The 18748-nt window shown below is 37.7% G+C and overlaps 1 protein-coding gene across 3 annotated transcripts in view; it reads right to left on the reverse strand.

Annotated features, from left to right (window-relative positions):
- Positions 1-1949: 1949 nt before the first annotated feature.
- Positions 1950-18748, reverse strand: part of trps1 (transcriptional repressor GATA binding 1) — a 132438-nt gene continuing 115639 nt past the window's right edge. For all 3 annotated transcript variants that reach the window (XM_023345060.1, XM_023345062.1, XM_023345061.1), the window contains 2 exons: positions 14875-14997; positions 1950-9439 (listed from right to left, as the gene is read on the reverse strand). In XM_023345060.1, coding sequence (XP_023200828.1) covers positions 7928-9439; positions 14875-14997 — 1635 coding nt within the window. In that variant the 3' untranslated portion in view covers positions 1950-7927. The remainder of the gene's footprint in view (positions 9440-14874; positions 14998-18748) is intronic.

Here is an 18748-nt window from a genome sequence, read left to right on the forward strand (position 1 = left end):
AAAAAAAAAAACTGTGGATAGTGTGCACTGGATAGCAAGAGTTTAGAAATATTGACAGAAACTTACTATAGCTTCCTTTTTTTTAAAAAAAAACCACAACAGTGGAGTTCTTCCACATATGTGTGATTTTTGTTAAACAGGCTGAAGAGTATCAAAGATAACATCAGCATTACTTGTGTGTTTTGGGATAGTCTTAAGCCCAACACCCACTTAATCCAATAAACCATGTAGACAGATTTTTGTAGACACAGGACAAATATTTTTAAAATGTGTTTGAAGGCTTTCTTATACCACAATATGCACACACTGTGTGTATAGATGAATATTTACTCACCTCATCATACCAAATCCTTGGAGAGACTGAAATGGCAGGAGACCTGGAAAGATTTTTTTATAATTCAGGTAATAATATCACTTGAGACACTCAGACAGTATTTAGCGTGCAACTTTCATCCTGATAATGTCTGGAAAAGAGGAAAATAACAGAGAGATGTCACAAGAAAAGCATCTTATGCTGACCCAACACAGAAGCACCCAATCATAAGGCTCACAATCACTGATGTTTCATCGTAATTATTCCCTACTCGTTTTTTCAAGTTTTGAAAAAAAGTGGAACAACGACTTATGAGTAAACCTGAAGAGAGTGATTGTGTACAAGTGTTCTAGTTTGATTCTCAACTGCCATTGAAAATGCATGGAAATTGAACATTTATAGGTGGAAATGTTCAAATTCACAATAGGAATACATTTACACTGATGCAACAGTCGTACCAAATATCTTTAAAGGCTGCAAGCTGACTGATCACACAGAAACCTTTGACTTTGTGGATCAGCAGTTGAATCAACTTCAGTAACTTAATTAAAAAGTAATTACATTTATGAAACATGTTCTTAGGCTGCCATTCATTTCTACCTAAATGAAAATACAAAATAAAGATAAATATTGGTATCAAGAGACGATAAAAGGTGCAGGTGGCATCAAACAGAAATAGATTAAAAAACAGATTAATGTAGTGGCTTCATTTAGAAACCACAGTGGGAGGTCAGCAGGCTTAAGATTCAGGCTTCAAAAATGTACCTGGTTTGGAATAAAATCCTTTATGAGCATCTTGATAATACAAAAATGTAGAAAAAAGTACTAGGTTTATAATTCTTCTTCTTCATCTAGAGACCATGTTGAAATAAAACACACAATGTCCTTTTTGAGAATGTTTGTTATAACTTTTATCATTTATTATTATCATAATCGTCATCACTATTCTTCAAGTTTAGCTGTGTAACAAACTTTTCTTGGCTGTCAAAATATGTTGCTGAAATATCATTTTTGCATGACACAAAACTAAAAAACAATAACATACAGAAAGGTAGCAGAATAAAATAACGTGAGAGAAAACGCAACCTAAAAATAAACAAACAACCTTCCCTAGAAAAGCCATTCAACATAGAAGAGACAAACTCCTAATATAACATACTGATTAAACATAAACACGTACTGTGTATGAGTGTGCCAGTCAGCCAGTATTCAACTAGCCTTAGTTAACACTGTTCACCCCAAAATCTACACTCACTATGTACCTATGTGTGTTGTCCCTTCCTTGGCAATAAGAACATAATAAATGGAGTGCAAGCAATAGCATCAATTCCTAGAACACATTCTGACAAAGACAAAACATGTGATAAGGCCTCCCAATGTAAACGCTGATTCAAAATGCCATTAAACCAAAAAGCATATAGTAATCACTGAAGTAAAACAAGACCATGTATTCTCCAGACACCTAACTTTTTTTAATATATGTTGTTTTGTTTTGTTTTTTTTTAGCATATTTGCATAATCGTTACCATGATCTAAAAGTTAAAATCCCAACATTCATAAAGACACAAGTGTATTTATGGTTTAGTACAGTTTCCTTAAATGGGCGCAACATTGTCAAAAAGCTGGTGAGCAAACAAAAGCACATTGTCAAATGGGACCAGATTTTGGAGGGCTTTAACAAACTCAAAAGTGTGCAAGAACAAAGTTTTCGCTATCAAGGCTGTTGTTGTTTTTTGCTTTCAACTAAGTAACAGAGAAAATCTTTTCCTTCAAAAGTTAAGACACTGAAACATCATGGCATAAAAAAAAGAAATCTTATTTGGCCCCCAGCCTACTGAGAAATCTGTCTGGTTCATCAAAATGACTTTTCACACCAGAATTAGCCAAAATAACAGTTCATACACCCCTTTTTCCACAGTCCCCTAGAAATGTTTCTAAGAAGTCCATAAAACATAATAAAAAATAATAATACAGGGGAGAACTTATGTTGTATTCTTGTTTAATGTTAGTTCTCTTGATATGAACCATCTCGAAATTTATGACAAAACCCCGTAAATAGCTTTGAACCAACTAGAGCCCGGTTCAAGTCAACTGTACAACGCTTAAATTAGTTGGATAGGTCAGTATTTAAACTCTTGAGTAGCTATTACTGTTTTCAATTTGTCCACTCTTTCACTATAGAGTTCATTTTAAATTTTAACATTTTAAAATAGGCAGATATGGAGAACCATGTGGCGTAGGTGTAGGTCTTGCACCTCATAGAAGAAAGCTATTAATTCCCACAGGAACCTTTGCTGCAGGTCTGCCCCCTTCCTTCTATCTCTCCCATGAGCTCTATCCATCTAAGCTGTTAACTATATAAGAGTTTGTGTTTTTTAAATTGTATATGATATCTGGTTTATGGGAATGTTTAATAAAACTGTTGTATTTTTGTATAGATTATGGAATATTTTATGTATTACTTTTCTTTCTTATTTATTGCTATGTAATATCTCTAAGATTTTAGTTTTACAGGGGGGTGTCGAGGAACCTCATTTGTACATATGATGAATTGACAATAAAGAAGACTTTGACTTTAATGGCCCTTTCCTGTCAAAACACTGTAGGACCAGTCAGTAACTTACACATAAACCAAAAAAAAAAAAAAAACATCATTATGGAGTGTGGCCTAAGCAAATAATTTTCAAGCTGACACTAATAGTTGTTCACCTACATTGTTAGCATACCACAGCATTAGCTTCACACTATTAACATCTACAGTAAAGTCTGGATCAACTCTAACATTAGGGGTACTAACAATATCAGTTGGGTAAACATTAATGTTAGTACGCTAGCACCAAGGGTTAGCTCAATACTAATGCTGCCAAGCTAACACTATCGGTCGTGTTAGCATTAGACTGCTATCGCTAATGATTCTAGATTATGGTAAGAATACAATCACTAAAAATTTGCTTAATGCTATCTAGCTAACAATTACAGCGAGCTCAGTGCTAATGCCCACAACTTAATTACTCTGGTGTGCACACCTGTTTAAGGTGTAACTAGATACTCTTTGAAAGCAAAATCCCACCCCTGACAAATATTGAAAAATTCAAAAAGTGGGCAGTGTGGAGACACACTGAAGGGAACAGCCAAGCGGATGGGGTTGAGCAGAGCTATGGTTAGGATTAAAGCTGCACTGTTGCCCTCTCGCAACTGTTTCTCATAAAAATAACTCGTAATGAATCTAGCTTCTTTTTCTCTGTTATTGGAAACTTTTATGTCGATAACAGTGGCGACCAAACAGAGCTGTGCTGCCGTACGCCCGTCCTGCTTCCTAAGCACTGCAGTCAGTCTTACACAGTCGTACTGCAGCATACCACCACCAGACCACTCTGTGCCCACAGTTATTGAGTTTCGGAGATAAATATCTGTACAATAAGTTAATAATAATAAAGAAAATACTATTTTGTACATTTGAACAGGTACAGATAAAAAAAAAGTCTCTGTAATGTATTGATTGAATATCTGTCTGTCAATGAGGATATAAAATATTCATGAGATATTCATATGAACTGATGTGTGATCTGTACAACACTGCTTTATTTTGTAACTTAAAAATCAGGTACCAAACAACCAAAGCTTCAAAGGTACCAAGTCTCGACTCTTCCTGTTAAATTTAGTACGAGTTTGTCAGTAAAAGAGTGAACATTTTGAAGACAGCGCAAGACTCTGATTCAAAACCTCACCCTGCTTTGTAAATCACTGAAAACACATGATGCTGAGAGAAGGCAGGCTATAGAAAGGACAATAAGGAGAGGGCTGAGATGTACTGTTACACCTAGATTCAAATCAGCACGCGAAATCAATGTATTGATGCTGAAATACACTCAAAGGAAAAACCAAGAAAACGTTTCTATCAGCAACTGTACGTCTCATTTTCTCCCACAAATTCTTCAAATGCTCCTATCCTTCCATCTCAGCCAACATCCTTCCATCCACTCCATTGTTGTCTTAAAAAACAGTGCATTGTTTGTTTTGTTTTGCTACAAATACAGATGTAAACATTCTTTATGTACTAGAAGCCCCTTAACAGATCAAAAGTTTTAATTTAAAGTTCATAAAAAAACAAACAAACAAACAAAACAAAACAAAACAAAAACAGGACAAAATATTGCCAAAAATAAAGGCAATAAAGTTTGAATGATAAGTTTGCTGAACATCCCCAGATTGCATATTGGGTAACATTTTTAGTAAAAGCAAATTTAAACATTACAGTTAATGGAGATCATGTGTCTTTCTTTGAAAAAAGGACAAAAGAATAAAAAACAGCCAACTCCTTAACCTAGACTTCAACTACTTCAGTAATTATATTGCACAAACAACCTGCAGCTTTATTTCAGAATCTTATGAAAAATATAAAGCTGGCTTGTCAGTTTAAATTAATCTACTTATAGTTCAATGATTAAACAAATCTACTGAATGTAAAGGTTCATTTTTATATTTGCTAGCAATGTTTTGTTTTTTTATTCTCCACCATAATTGTATTACATTTTACTTCTCTTCAAAATTGTACAATTCACTGGAAATGCTTTGTGTTCAATTTCTCAGTTTCAACATGAAATTCAATGTTGGTCCTAATTTCAAACCAGTTTTATTGGAGGTGCCGTACATTATTTAGCAAATAATATCAATTACGCAATATGTAATGCCTTGACTGAATACCAAAACACTGGTGATCTGTTCTATAAGATATATGGCTCATAATTTCTAAAAGGTAGTGTGCATACATGGAAAATAAGCTGACAAGTTTGATAATACATTGACCACAGAGAAACATGGTTCCTTCTTTGGAGACTAAAAGTGAAAAGTTTGATCAATTATTGCATGATGCCTAATATCAGTCATGTGTTTATACAAACTCTGTCTTCTTACACAAAACTTGCAATTTTAAAGGATAGCCATAAGCCAGTAAGAGATTCTCTTGACTGGATGACCTTGAGAAAAAATATTATAAATTCAGTACTCTAATCCTATCGCCTGAAAATCTGAAGTCTTAATTTTATGGAAAGTGTTATAATAAAATGTATTGTCAGTTTCAGGCTAAAATACCAGACACCACCATACTGTTTTACAAAATATTGATCCATTATACTTATTTAATTATTTATTTGAACCAGCAATGCTAACTGTAAATTTGAGTAGAAGGATTTATTAGTTTTATTTTCTGGATTCTTTATTTGAAGCTGTGGTGCTAATTGTACATTTGAATAGAGGGAGAAAAGTACAACTACGTTGAGAGTAAGTAAATTATTTGACTTCATAATTTAGACTAAAACACAGTGGACTGACAAAAGGGGAAAGGTGTTATGATATTTTGAATTCATACACATGGAGAAAACCCCATACCGTCTTTGCATGTGGGAACCGTGAGAATGACGTGACACAAAATGACACTGATTTTGAAACTGTGACATTTTGATTCTGTAGCATTTCTTGAAACTATAGGAACATGAGAATTATGGAGAAGATCAATGTATCAATGTCGATGTCTTTAAAAAAAATTATAGTTAGCAGGCACCAAGTGGATATTTTATTCTTTTACATCTTTTGAATACATATAAAAAATAGTTATTTCCTGATTCTTATCTTGTTCCTCTCTGTCTTTGATATTCAGCAAAGGGTTCTCTTTTCTTTTGTTTTCTAGCATCTAAGGCAGCGAGGCTAAAGTAGTCTGTCTGTTTTGACAACAGGTAAGATGACCAACATGTCTTTCAACTGATTGAGGGGACTCAGGGAAAAAGAAACAAACAAACAAAAAAATACCTCTGAGAACTTTTTTCTAAACTTCAGGATTTAAAATCGAATTATACTTCTTTTCTTATGAAGGCTTTCTGTAATATTTATGGTTTAAAAAAAATTTAACAGTTTCCATCCATTATAAAGGCAACAGATTTTCCAAAAATAATGAAGATGCTGTAATGTGCTACATAAAGGTAACTTTTTTTTTTTCTAACTCTGAGCAATAAGACATAAAACACTGTAGGCAAGAATCTCTTAAGACTAGTTTATACAGTTAACCCAAAATGTTGATCATTTTGATAAAATGTTGGGTTTTGCTCCCTAATTTCTGAAGTCTGTCTAATACACTTAGTAACTTAAACACATGTAGACATTAAGAAAAGTTATGACCTAAAAAAAACCCACTTTGGCCTATTGCCAAATAAAAAAACAACACACAATAAAAACATATATAGGAAGAACCAAAGAAAACAAGACGTAACATGCTAAAAACACTTATCTCACCAAGCCTTTGATGTGTACAAATGATGTGTCACATGCTGTGATGAAGGCAGGTTGGTGTGCACGTGTGACCCCTGAGGACTAAGAAACTGAGCATTAGCATTCATTATGTTTACATCATCGTTTAGGGACGGAAAACCCTTCGATCTTCACACATACACACACTGTAAATGCAGTAAAACAAATGCACATGTGCGCACACAACCCCCTCAACTGCTGTACCTTTTTTTTTTTTGTTAGACGGCTTTTATCAATGTAACAAACCTCATTAAAGACACAAAAACAAGGAAAAAAAAGAACTAAAATAGACTAATTTTTATAGTACCATTTCCTTTAAAAAGCAAAAATTTTTTACCTTTACAAAACGACAAATAAGAAAATGTAGCAAATTGCATTTTCGATTAATGATGCCATCATGGTTCTTCTTCTTATTTCCATTATTATTATTCATATCATTAATATAAATGTCAAGCAGGTTAATAAATGGTTGTTCTATTTAGGCAGGCAGCCAGGCACATAGCTAGTATCATGGCACAGTGGAAAGTAAAAAATAAAGTCTTTTAGTTTTTTTTTTTTTTTTTCATCCAAACAGATGAAGACATTAGACCAGTTTTATCAGTTTCACCTGGATTCAAGCAGTTTCAAAAAGAGTTAGGACTAGTTTTCAGCCTCCATGTAGATTTTGCATTGATCCAGGATCAGTTTGAAAAACAGCATGGGATAAAGTGAAAGAAACTGGTCAATTTCGTACCAACTGAACCGCAGATAAGCCCTAGCTGGTTTAAGCAAACCAGTTTGAAAATTCTCAAAAGAAAGTGTGTTTTTTTTGTTTTGTTTTTTTTTGGTTTTTGAGATCCATTTGAGAGGAAAAATAAACATGTTCTGGGCAAAAGCGCAGCACTTCTCACCAGATCACATCTGGTTGTTCTGAAATAAAAAGGTTAAATGCAGCAGATGAAATCAACGCAGCAAAGTTCAAGTGTTATACTTCGAGTTGTTTTTTGCTCTTGTTTGATGGCTATGTTAATCCAGCCTCCAATCCTCCAATGTGAATGCACGCAGATCTTCTGTTTCTGAAAAGTGATTTCAGCTGGATGCCAGCACCCTGTTGACTCCCTGCCACAAATCTGTCAGGTAAGCTGTAACTCACCGGAGGATTCAGGCTGTTTCTCCCCTTGCCCAGCTGTAGTTCACCTGGGTCCTGCAATATATTTCTCTGAGCCTTTGACAGTGGGAGTGCTTTTTAAGGTACGCCCATTAGGAAATGAGCAAACCTTCAGGAACATAGAGCCTAATACTCCAATAACATGTTATTAAAGTTTTGTGAGTCATTTAATTTCCATCAGTCAGTCCATCTAACTTCGTAGATTCTGCCACAGTTGTTATCTCCGGGGATTTATGATCATCCAAAGATGTTTTCCCACATAATTCCTTACTTCTTTCTTGCTCTTTTTCAACTTCTTGTATACTTCCACTGTCTGTATCTTCCTTTTCTTGACCATCATGATCTGTACTCATGACTTCTTCATCTTCGCTTGTGATCCCTCCATCTTTCGGCGCAGGTGTCTGACTTCGACACTCTGGTGCTGCCATTACATTCAGACTTTTGCCATCTGGTGTATGATCCTGCTGTTGCGGCGGTGGCAGCGTTTTGTGTAAGCCCCTCTGTATGTGCGTGGTAAAGTCGTAGCGGTCCGCGCATACGTGGAGGCAAAAGCCACACTGGTATGGTTCCTTGTCGCCATGGCAGCTCATGTGCAGGGCGTACATGACCTCGTCCAGAAAGTAGATGCCACAGTGAGTGCACCGGTTGGCGAGGTCATCCTGCGTGGCTGCATCTGCCTTCGCGCAGTTCAACACAATGCTTGACTCATGTTTTCCTTCCTCTGCCATCTCTTCACGCTCCTTCTCACCTTTCCAGTTTCCCATCGAGGTCTCACTTCGGGGTGACTCCTTCCTTTTTCTTTCTGCACCGTTTGACACATACATATTTGCGTTGCTTGTATCTCGTTGTCTTATTGCAAGATCCAAAGGAGTGTCGTTCTCCGGTGATGCAGAGGATAATGTTTGGGCGTGATGAGGAGGCGGAGGAGGGTAGTGAGCAGGGGCTGGAGGAGGCGGCAGAGGGGAGTAAGGGGAAGCACAGTAAGGCACCGTGTAGCTTTGCTGGTGATACTGTACAGGGGTCACCATGGTTCCGAGATGATGGGCGTTATTTCCAATCCCACTGGGACTACTCAGATTACTGATGCTACCAGGGACCCCCGAGGTGGCTGCCATCTTATACTTGGTCCAAAATCTGAGCCAATCAGATTCAGGTGTCAAATCGGGTGACAGGGTCAAAGGAAGAGGTAATGGCAAAAGCGGATATTGATATTTTTCAATTGGCGAACCTGGAGGAGAGTAGCTAGAGGGTTTAGATGGACGCATGTACTTTTCAATTGGACTTCCCCTCTCTGATCCTCCTCCTTTCCCCACTTCTAGTTTTGACGTTAATCCCCCGTCTGTGATGCCCCCGTTGCTCTCGGCCACCATGGCTGGGGTAGGGTGGGAGGGGAGGAGGAGGGGAGGCATGCGCCTGTGGATCTCAAGAGTCTGATTGGCTAAGAAGGCCTGAGTGGACCGCGGGGAGCGTGAGCGCGGGGAAGGCTGCTGGCTTTTCACTGAAGGGCAGCTCCTGGTGTCCAACTCTTCACCGTTCAGGCGCTCCTCGCTGGTGATTCGCTGCTGTTTTGGGGCCGGGTTCTCGGACGACAACGTATCAGGGTTCAAGCGTTTTCGGGTCCGCCGTCGAATGATTTGCTCGCCATTGTTCTGCTTGATGATGTTCAGGGGCCTCGGAGTCTACAAATAAAAGGAGACACACAGGAATATTACTGAGTTCTCCAGCTCTGTCATGTGAATAATGCTGCTGATTTAACTAATACATGTCAAGTGTACATACACCAGATATACTTGACTACAATGACATTTAATAAATAACTTATTCAATGATTGAGAGGCTTCTGTGAGTGTTGATGGTGTAATCAAATCAAACTGATCAATCGAGTCAGCATATCTTTTTCGTTGTTGAAAATGCATCAGTCATTAGATGTTAGAAACCTGTAACATCTCTAACCTCTGAAAGCTGTACTTTTTGCCCTAAACACAAGGGGGCACACTCAGATCTTCGTAATATGAGTTTGCCCCCAGGGCACAAGCTTAACTCTACTTTGAGAAGTGCATCCCACACTCATAAAGGTCAAACTGCATATTACATTTGTCAATGCAAATTAAAAAAATACATTTAAAAAATACAAATTGAGAAAAGGAGAACATCACAGGTTTGCAGAATTTTAAAGAGTAGAAATTGCACAGTTGCTAAGAATTTAGTCAATTCCTTCTCCGTCACTAAAAAGCATTTCTAAACACATGCTTCATTGTCTTCCTGATAAACTGCCGAAGCAAATCATTAGTTGATATTTAGTTATTTATGACAAAAATTACATCAGTACAACAAAGTTAAAAACTTTAGGTTTATTTAAAATTGAGTCTTTTAAAAAAACTTTTTAAAAAGCTTTCTTAAATTTTTTTGTGTGTGTGCATCAGTATTCTCGCCCGAGTCAAGACCTGGAACAAGTATTTTGTAGTATGACTGCGAACTTTGTAAATCTACAGACGGAATTATTTTCAACTTTTTTTCCCTCACAAAATAACTCAAGCTCAGCCAGATTGGATGGGGAACACTTTGTGATTAAGAGTACTGGCAAACGCTTTTGATTGATTTTGGTCCTGAACGTTGACTAGGCAGTTCTAACAAATGAATATTCTTTGATCCAAGATTGTAACTCTAACTCTATATTTATGATTGTTTTTCTGTTGGAAGGTGAACCTCTCAAGCTTTTTTCAGCTTCTAACAAGTTTTCTTCCAAACTTTCCAGTAATGTGCTAATTGGCATGTCTACATCAGCATGTACAATATTGAAACCTGCAGAAATCCTGATGTGAAAAGCCTTGGGATTTAAAGAGTCTGTCTGGCTCAGTCAGGTCAAAGGGGGGAAGTGTGTCATTTTTGGCTTGTAATCTAGTGAATCTTGCAATTGTTAAAAGAAACAATAACATCAGTCATAAAAATTGAAAAAGGTCCTCAGCTCCATTTTTCTACTAAAAAGAAGAATACCTAAATTAATTGTCCTAACCAAAAGTCCACAATGCCTTTTTGCATTTTTTACATTGTACTTAAACAAAATGCAAAGTGTCTCCACTGTTAACAGTGGAACTGTCCCTCTGAAGATTTTATACACAATTTAGAAGTCTGAATCAATATCCTAAACAAGATTACACCACTGGGAGAAGTGGCAGCCTAAACACTGCCTAAATTATGACACAGACATTTCTCTAATTCTCTATAGTTTTCCTGTTTGTTTTTCTTTCACGAGAGACGTAAACAAAGGGGAGAGATAAATCACAAGTGGGAAGCGGCAAGTTGAGGAACCACAGGAGAAAGAGGTCAGGAGCAAAAAGGAAGAAAAAAAAAAAAAAAAAAACAAGCACGAGAGAATCGTTTCCAGACTGCGGAGCTGGGATTTGAATCAGCTGACAGTAGAAGCTGACAGAAACAACTAATACTGGAAGACTAATCGATTTGTCGGCAGTCTGATGATGGACGCAGTTTTCCCACAATGCGATGCACAGGGGAAATTACAGATGAATTATTCTATGATGGTGCAAGAACTTGATGGCAACAGAGCTTTGTAAGCGTGACAGGTTATAAAAAAATTAAAGCTGGAGTCTGAGTGACGGGTCTATAAGTCAGTATTAGAAATTGACATAGTGGTTCAAACTACTGTAACCAAACAGAATTTTATTACATGTGAACACATAATGACAATAAAGGATTCTTGATATTGCCAAATACCACATGACTTTCTTATTTGCTACCTGCTTCACCCCAAAGATGTTTTTGCCAATTTGCAGATTTTTGGGGATGTTATGGAACATACAGCACCTTGTAAAAATAAATATACACAATAAACATTTAAGGGTATTATATTGGGATTTTAGGTGAACAGTCAACACAAACTAGAGCATTATATTTAAGTGGATGATATCTGTATTCACCCCATCTTTACTCTAATCTCCAAACTCAAAAACAACAACAAAACGTAATAAATAACCTAATTAGTAAAAAGCACCACCATCAAGGGGGAGGATAAAACCTTCAGTATGTACAGTACATGTGTAAAGCTGATGGGGACTTATCCCAAAGAACTTCAGCTGTAACTGCAGACAACCTTGATGCAATCATCCAATGTATTGACTACAGGGTCTGAATACAAGCAAGCCACACTTCTCAGATTTTTATTTTAAAACACATTTTTGACATAACATTGCCCCCAAAAATACATAATACAGGCAAGTCACCTCATATGTTTCAGAAAGGAGGGTTACTTTCTGTAACCAACATATATTGTTTTGAATAAGGCGAAATTATTAATCTCATTGGTAAAGAAGGCTTATTCATTATAGGAACTGCAGTTAAATTAATGGGACATTTACATAATACGGAAAATATTCAGTTCTTGGTTTTTGAGCTACTAATCCTGTGCATGTGAGATGTTCAAATCAAACAAGGCAGTTGTGATGTTTTGCACTTTCGTATAAATAGAGATAGATGGTATAATACCTAGGCTGACTTACTGCCAGTAGGCATAATTCTTGCTCTATTTATCAGTCCTTCCATCTGTTTCCATCTGTTCTTGAATGTAGAATTCTGTATTTTCGCTTAATCTCTGCGACAGGCTCCATCTCTCACTCTTCAGTCGCCCCCTGCCCCTTCATTATCCTCGTGCTGCCTTTATCTTTTCCTCCATTTTTTTCCCTCTAACTTTATTTATCTTTCCACTCCTATTCTTACTCGTCATTTCTCTCCATCTGCCTGTTCCCCCCTCTTTATTCATAACTCTCCCTTCCCCTCTCGGACTCTCAAGTGTTTTACTAGCTGCTATCCTCTCTAATAATGTGTGTAGAGCGTATAAAACTTTTATTATAGGATATAAAATATGGTTGTCGTGAGGACTGCCAAGAGTGGAGGGAGCCGGGACGTGATTGGAGCAGCAGATGAGATGAACGGGTTGAACCAAGGACATCTTTGGGGGTAGGAAAGAGGAAACGATGCGGTAGCTTCTTTCCTCAATCCAGTCTTCAGTAACTCGTCATCCCACTAACAGGCTTGTAGTATGGTCAACCCACTCATTCATTCATTAACAATGTTTATTTTCTTTATTTTGCTTCAAAGCCTTTCCGATGCATTTTTAACGGGGATCCCACAAGTAAATATTCTGTTCCGAAACTCAACGTTTCCAAAGGAAGGAAGGAAGGAAGGAAGCTTCCTTCTTAGAGAAGAAGAATGAAACAAAGAAGACAGGAAGGACAGTTGGATACAAACAAGGGAATGAGCAAGAAAGGAAGGAAAGACAGAAGGGAGAAAGGACAGTAGTAAGAACAGATGAAAGGACACAAAGAAAGTAAAGATGGAAAGAAGGGAGGTAGGCCACACAGATTGACAGAGGATACAGAGAAGGATACAAGACAAAAAGGCAACCCTTGAAGAGCAAAATAAAAGGAAGGTAAAAAGAAGAACACAATGAGACAACTCAGGAAAGAAGAAAGTAAGGACACAAAGAAGGAGATTAAGTAAAGTATAAAAGAGGGAAAGAGTACAGATTATTTCATCTGATTGGGGATTAAGTTTGAAAAACAAAAACTGTCCATACTCCTATTTTGTAGTCACATATTTTTTCAAAGACAGAAAATTCTTAAATTCTAGACTTTTCCAACTCTCTAGAAAGCCTGTTTTAAAGTCAGGCCTAAACACATTATAAAGTTTGAGGCCCTGTATAAGTCTGATATTATTTGTAAAGTGCATAATTAGGCTGAATACCTTGAGAGGATGTCTGAATAAGCTTGATATCCTCAAGTCAACTAAAAATCAAGCTGGCTCTTTATCTCAGCTGAACTTCATGCGGTCTAATTAAATTTGGGATTTCCATCGACTTTCCCCAGGCTTTGATGGTAAACTCCATCTATTCCATCATATTTCCTACGCCGAGGAACTGCGACTGCCGAAAGGCTCCCCAAACTCCCGGCACTCGCCAAATTAACAATACTTTCTTTTTCCTCTGCTACAGTATTACTTTTTCACAGTGAGAGTCAAACAGATACTAAGCATTTAACTGCATTATGCACAATTTCATTTGCATCGTATGCTAATTGGCCACACAGGAAGAATAATAATTAGTGGACAAAGCCACCCTGCGTGCGCACTAAAACACAGCAGTCCATAAAATGGCAATGAACAACCTTTCCTTTATGAGTCTCATATGAGGATGGCAGTTCAGCCCTTCAAATTCATTTTCATCGCTCAGACAAATTTCCTTTTACTTATTGCAAAAACTTTACTCCCATATGATTTTCTAATAATATAAACCGGTTTGGAAATGTTATTCTGCGCAGTTATTACTTATTGGACAGATAATTTAAGCAATATTAGCGGCAGACAGGGGGAATTACAAAAGAGTATTAGGGATAATGGTTCTTATGTAATTTTTTACACCATAGCAACTAAAGAAAATAAAATTTCTTATTACAAATTTATGACAATATTTTGAATATGCAAAGAAATTGACTTCAGAGCTCCAAATTTAAACAAAAATGAACCATGTTTACTAAAATACAGCTTGCAGCTAAATTGAACAAATCATTTGGAGAAATTTTAAGGCTGACATTTAAATTTAATTCTTACATGAATTCTAAAATATAACATTACTTTGATTTTGATCTATTTTTTTAAACTTTGCCTTACTTTTGTGTTTTTCAGTTCTAGTATTTGACTAATGTGCCTCTAGATTACTCTGCACATCAAATGAAGGCCTCAGCTGCCATCATGAACTCCGCAGACAACACAGATCAGTGGATTATTTGCACTTTCTTACAGAAAGGTTGTTGATACTCATGAGCAAGGCACACATGAGGAACAATGCTAAAAAGGATTGCTGACAGTCTGGCAGTGAAATGACTGATAACACCCAGAGATCACTCTCTGGAGTTCTGATAATTTTACAAATACTAAGGGCATATTTCTTGACTGTTTTCCTCGTAGTTATTGATGACAAACTTCATCTAAATATTTAAATAGTTTTCAACTTAAAATGCCATAAACCTGTCATCTCATATTAGTCTGTCCTTGACAGACTAATCTGCACGCAGAAAGTGTTTGTGTCTGTCTGCCGCTGACTTACCGAATGCAGTTTTTGGTATAAACCACATGCGTTGCAGACGTAGCCTCCATTTGCGTTTTTCCTCCACAGCGATGTCTTGGTGGTCAGGCAGTTTGCACAGAAAACCCCACTACCTCTGCGTCGCTGCAAAGAGACAGAATGATGTGCAGCTTTAACAACTTTATGTGAAACTTTCAAATACGGCAAACAAATATGGGAAGACATTATAAGTTATAACGAGAATGGAAGCGTAAACAGTGCCGACAATTTTTGCCTAATTTGAAATAATTCTCTTTTAATGGGCATGCCACAGATGACTGAACTGGTAGATGAGGTTATGAGGCAGGCAGAGAGAACGACCACCTTGGCTTTGTGGCTGAAAAACGATGAGCTCTCACTTGCCAATTTGACATTCATCTTTTCCCCAAAATAAACACACTCTGAAAAGTTAAATGAGCTTATTCAATGGAATATGTTGTTTGTGTCAAAAAAAAGTGAATATGTGCGACTCTTGAGATCCTTCTGGGTTTTCCTTTTTCAAAGTGCTGCTTGCAAGACATGCAAATGAATGACTTAGAGTTTCACCTTGCAGCAATAGAAAGTGTTGCTGAGAACTGCAGCAGGCCAATATTTGACTTTTGCTGTACGAGCGTATGCTTCTTCATATACACACCTCTGCAGTTCATGGCGCAGCGGTGCATACAAAAGCAGTGTGTGCAAAGAACGGTGTGAAGTGGTGGTGGTAGGGGGTGAAAAGGCCAATTGTTGTGGCAATGTGCTCCATCACAGTAATGAGCCAATCACAACGTTTCTCCATCCCATTAAGCCTCTGGCCCTCTCACCACCTTTATGACCCTGCGAGGACAGCATACCTCATCTTTCTCCTCTGTGACTCAGTTTCTCAGACTCGCAAACCATTTCCTTCTCTCTTTCAGTTATTAAAATAAAATTTCATCATCATACATCTCTTGTATTTATTTTCTCCTCTCTTCAGTCTTTCAAATCCTGCTCTCAGCCACAGAGAGATCTGCAACTGTTGCTCCAAAATGACACACAATAAAGTATTGTGTTGAAAGCTAACTTCCAATGGCAAACGATTACAAGCGTTTTTTTTTTGACACAATATAATGGAAAATATGAATCAGGCTGGTTTCCATGAATATACAAGTAAACTAGGCTGTGGTGTGATACAAGCAGATGCAGGTAACCTTCAAGGCAATAGCCAAGAAAGAGAGAAACAAAATCAAGCATCTTAATCATTGACAACATGCAGAATGATTTTTAAGCAACAGTAGACCCAAAAAGAAGTTTACGGCTTTCCCCAAAAACTGTTCCTGCTCTCAGAACTAGTGCTAACTTTTTGTCATATGGTGTTCATGACACAGCTGGGAGTTATGCATGGCATACAAAAAATCTCAGAACATCCAGATTTACGACTTAAAAACACTGATGAGGGTCTCACTTCAACCAGGCTGTTGGTAATCTCAGAGCAGAGCTACAGATGGAGCCACTTTGAGCACCTCCACTTAACATCTGCTTGGTGCTGCCAGCTAAAAGCATAAGAGCCCAGTAGACGCTGCTCTGTTTGGGTTATTTATTTATTGGAAATTTCTTTACTGCAAGTGTCAAAGCCCAATAAACCACTTTATGATTCTTTTGGGATACCACACATGCAAACATGCAGAATTACCCAACTGCTTCGGTCCAAAGTCATGTGCAAAACAAATTTCACCACCTAACATAGGACGTCATCTCTTTTGAAAGTACACAACAATTGGGACCACCCAAATTTGTACACAGTACAAACTGGCAGATGGACAAACAGACATGAAGAAAATAGAAATCTATATTTTTTTCGGCTCTGGTGGTCTTTATTAGATGGTGAATTGACAGGAAGATGGGTTTTGAAAGAGGGGGAAAACATGCAGCAAAGGTCAACGGACCAGGACTTGAAACTGTAACGGCCGCGCCGAGGATTAAGGCCTCAATATATGGCTCTATTCCTGCGTCGCACCTCGCAAATGAAAAGTAATTTAATGAAAAGATAAAACACTACGTTTTAAAATGTAAATTTCTAGGCTTACTGAGGCATTAAAATATTTCTATACATATATATATATATATATATATATATATATATATATATATAAATAAATTTGATTGCAACAGTTTCAGTCCTCAGTAGAAAAACAATATTTTCTTACCCACAACATAAATGTGGCAGTGATTAGTAACCCCAATTGCAGAGAGCTGATTGACGTAGACACAGCTAATTAAAGGCAAACAACATCAACAAATGTAATGATTTTTCTACACACATAACATTGTCTCAACCTCTTATTTAAATGACAAATAGCCATCACTTAAACTGTATTTGGTTTTGCACATCCAGTTACAAATCTTCCAAGTCTTTTGTGCGCCACACAGGGTGAACATGATGAGGTCGAAAACCCCATGGCTGTGAGAAGATGCTCTCCTAAATACCACATGGTAAAGGTTGGAGTATTTGCGGTAGCTCCTTCCTTGATTCTTTTGGCTCTTTCAGTCTGGATTTCTACAGGAAATTTCTTGATTGCCCAACAACCTAATACATGCAATAAACAGCTGAGCTAATCTAATCAGACTCTCTATGGAACATGTGCTTTATGACGACCTGAGATTAGACAGAAGGACACCTCCATGACCAAATCCTCAGCAGCGCACCGAGCCAGAGCTTGTGTGTTCCTGTGAGAGCATGGGGAGCACACCATACGGTCACCACATGTAAAGAGACAGAGCCAGGTGATTGATTGATGTATGCTTCCTGTGTGTATGTGCACAAGTGTATGTGTGACTATTGCAAGCCAAACAGTGTGTCTGTCATCAGAATTCGGTTTCCCTCCGAGTTCCTAAATCACTCGCATATGGCCCCACAGCTGCCCCTCGTTGCAACACACGTATACCTGAAAATATTTGCTTCCACCAGCTAATGAAGCAATGCTCGATTTGGATTTGAGGCCATGATTCAAGAAGTGTGTTAGGGAAACATTCACTACCCTGAATGTAGGCCAGAAAGATAGCACAATGTGTAGAACTGTGAGGGTATGGTTCAAGTGTCAATTACACAGGAAAGGACAGTTTGCACACATATTGGGTTCATGGTCTCCCAACTTCCTTTTCAGTCAGCAGCTGGTGGGCTTGATATTTGTGGAAATGTAAAATGCTCAAATGCCTCAACGCACCAACACACGTAATATTATGTCAACATGAAGTCAAATGCTCAGAACCGTACACCCTTGTCTTCATATGAGTCAACGAGGTTTCTGGGCAGGATGCACTGGTACTAACTAACAAACTGTGTGGGCATCTGTGTGTGTTTTGCTGATTTATTACTGATACCTGGCCTCTCCCACACACCTCAGCCTCCCCAAAAAGGACTGACGATAATTACAGTTCAGAGGCTTAATGATGTCTATTTATCTGCGCCCTATAATCGTTTATGTGACACCAACACAACGCCCTCTGACATACACATAAACATAGGGTAAGGTGCACGCACACACATCCAGAAAGATAGATGCACAGTCAAAACCCAGAGGTGTTCAATGGTGAGGAAAAGTACTGGAGTTATTCAAGCCAAAGCAAAGTCCTCAACTGAATCTTGAAAGTGTTTTAATAGAGAGTTACTGCAGACAACTGGAGAAAGGAACAGTGATTTTTGCAGCACTAAATTGTGGAGTTCCAAACATCTCTTTAAACATGATCCTGTTATTATCTGGTGAAAATATAGTTTTTGGGTGTTAAAGTATGCTCCCAAAGATAGAACAGCATTATCAGCTTTATGATGTGACAAATTAGGACAAGTTTGTGCTCAACACCAGGATGGTTGTTTCAGTGGAACTAATGGAAGGGTTGG

Source organism: Xiphophorus maculatus, chromosome 13 (genome assembly GCF_002775205.1).
Source record: "Xiphophorus maculatus strain JP 163 A chromosome 13, X_maculatus-5.0-male, whole genome shotgun sequence".
Classification (NCBI taxonomy): domain Eukaryota; kingdom Metazoa; phylum Chordata; class Actinopteri; order Cyprinodontiformes; family Poeciliidae; genus Xiphophorus; species Xiphophorus maculatus.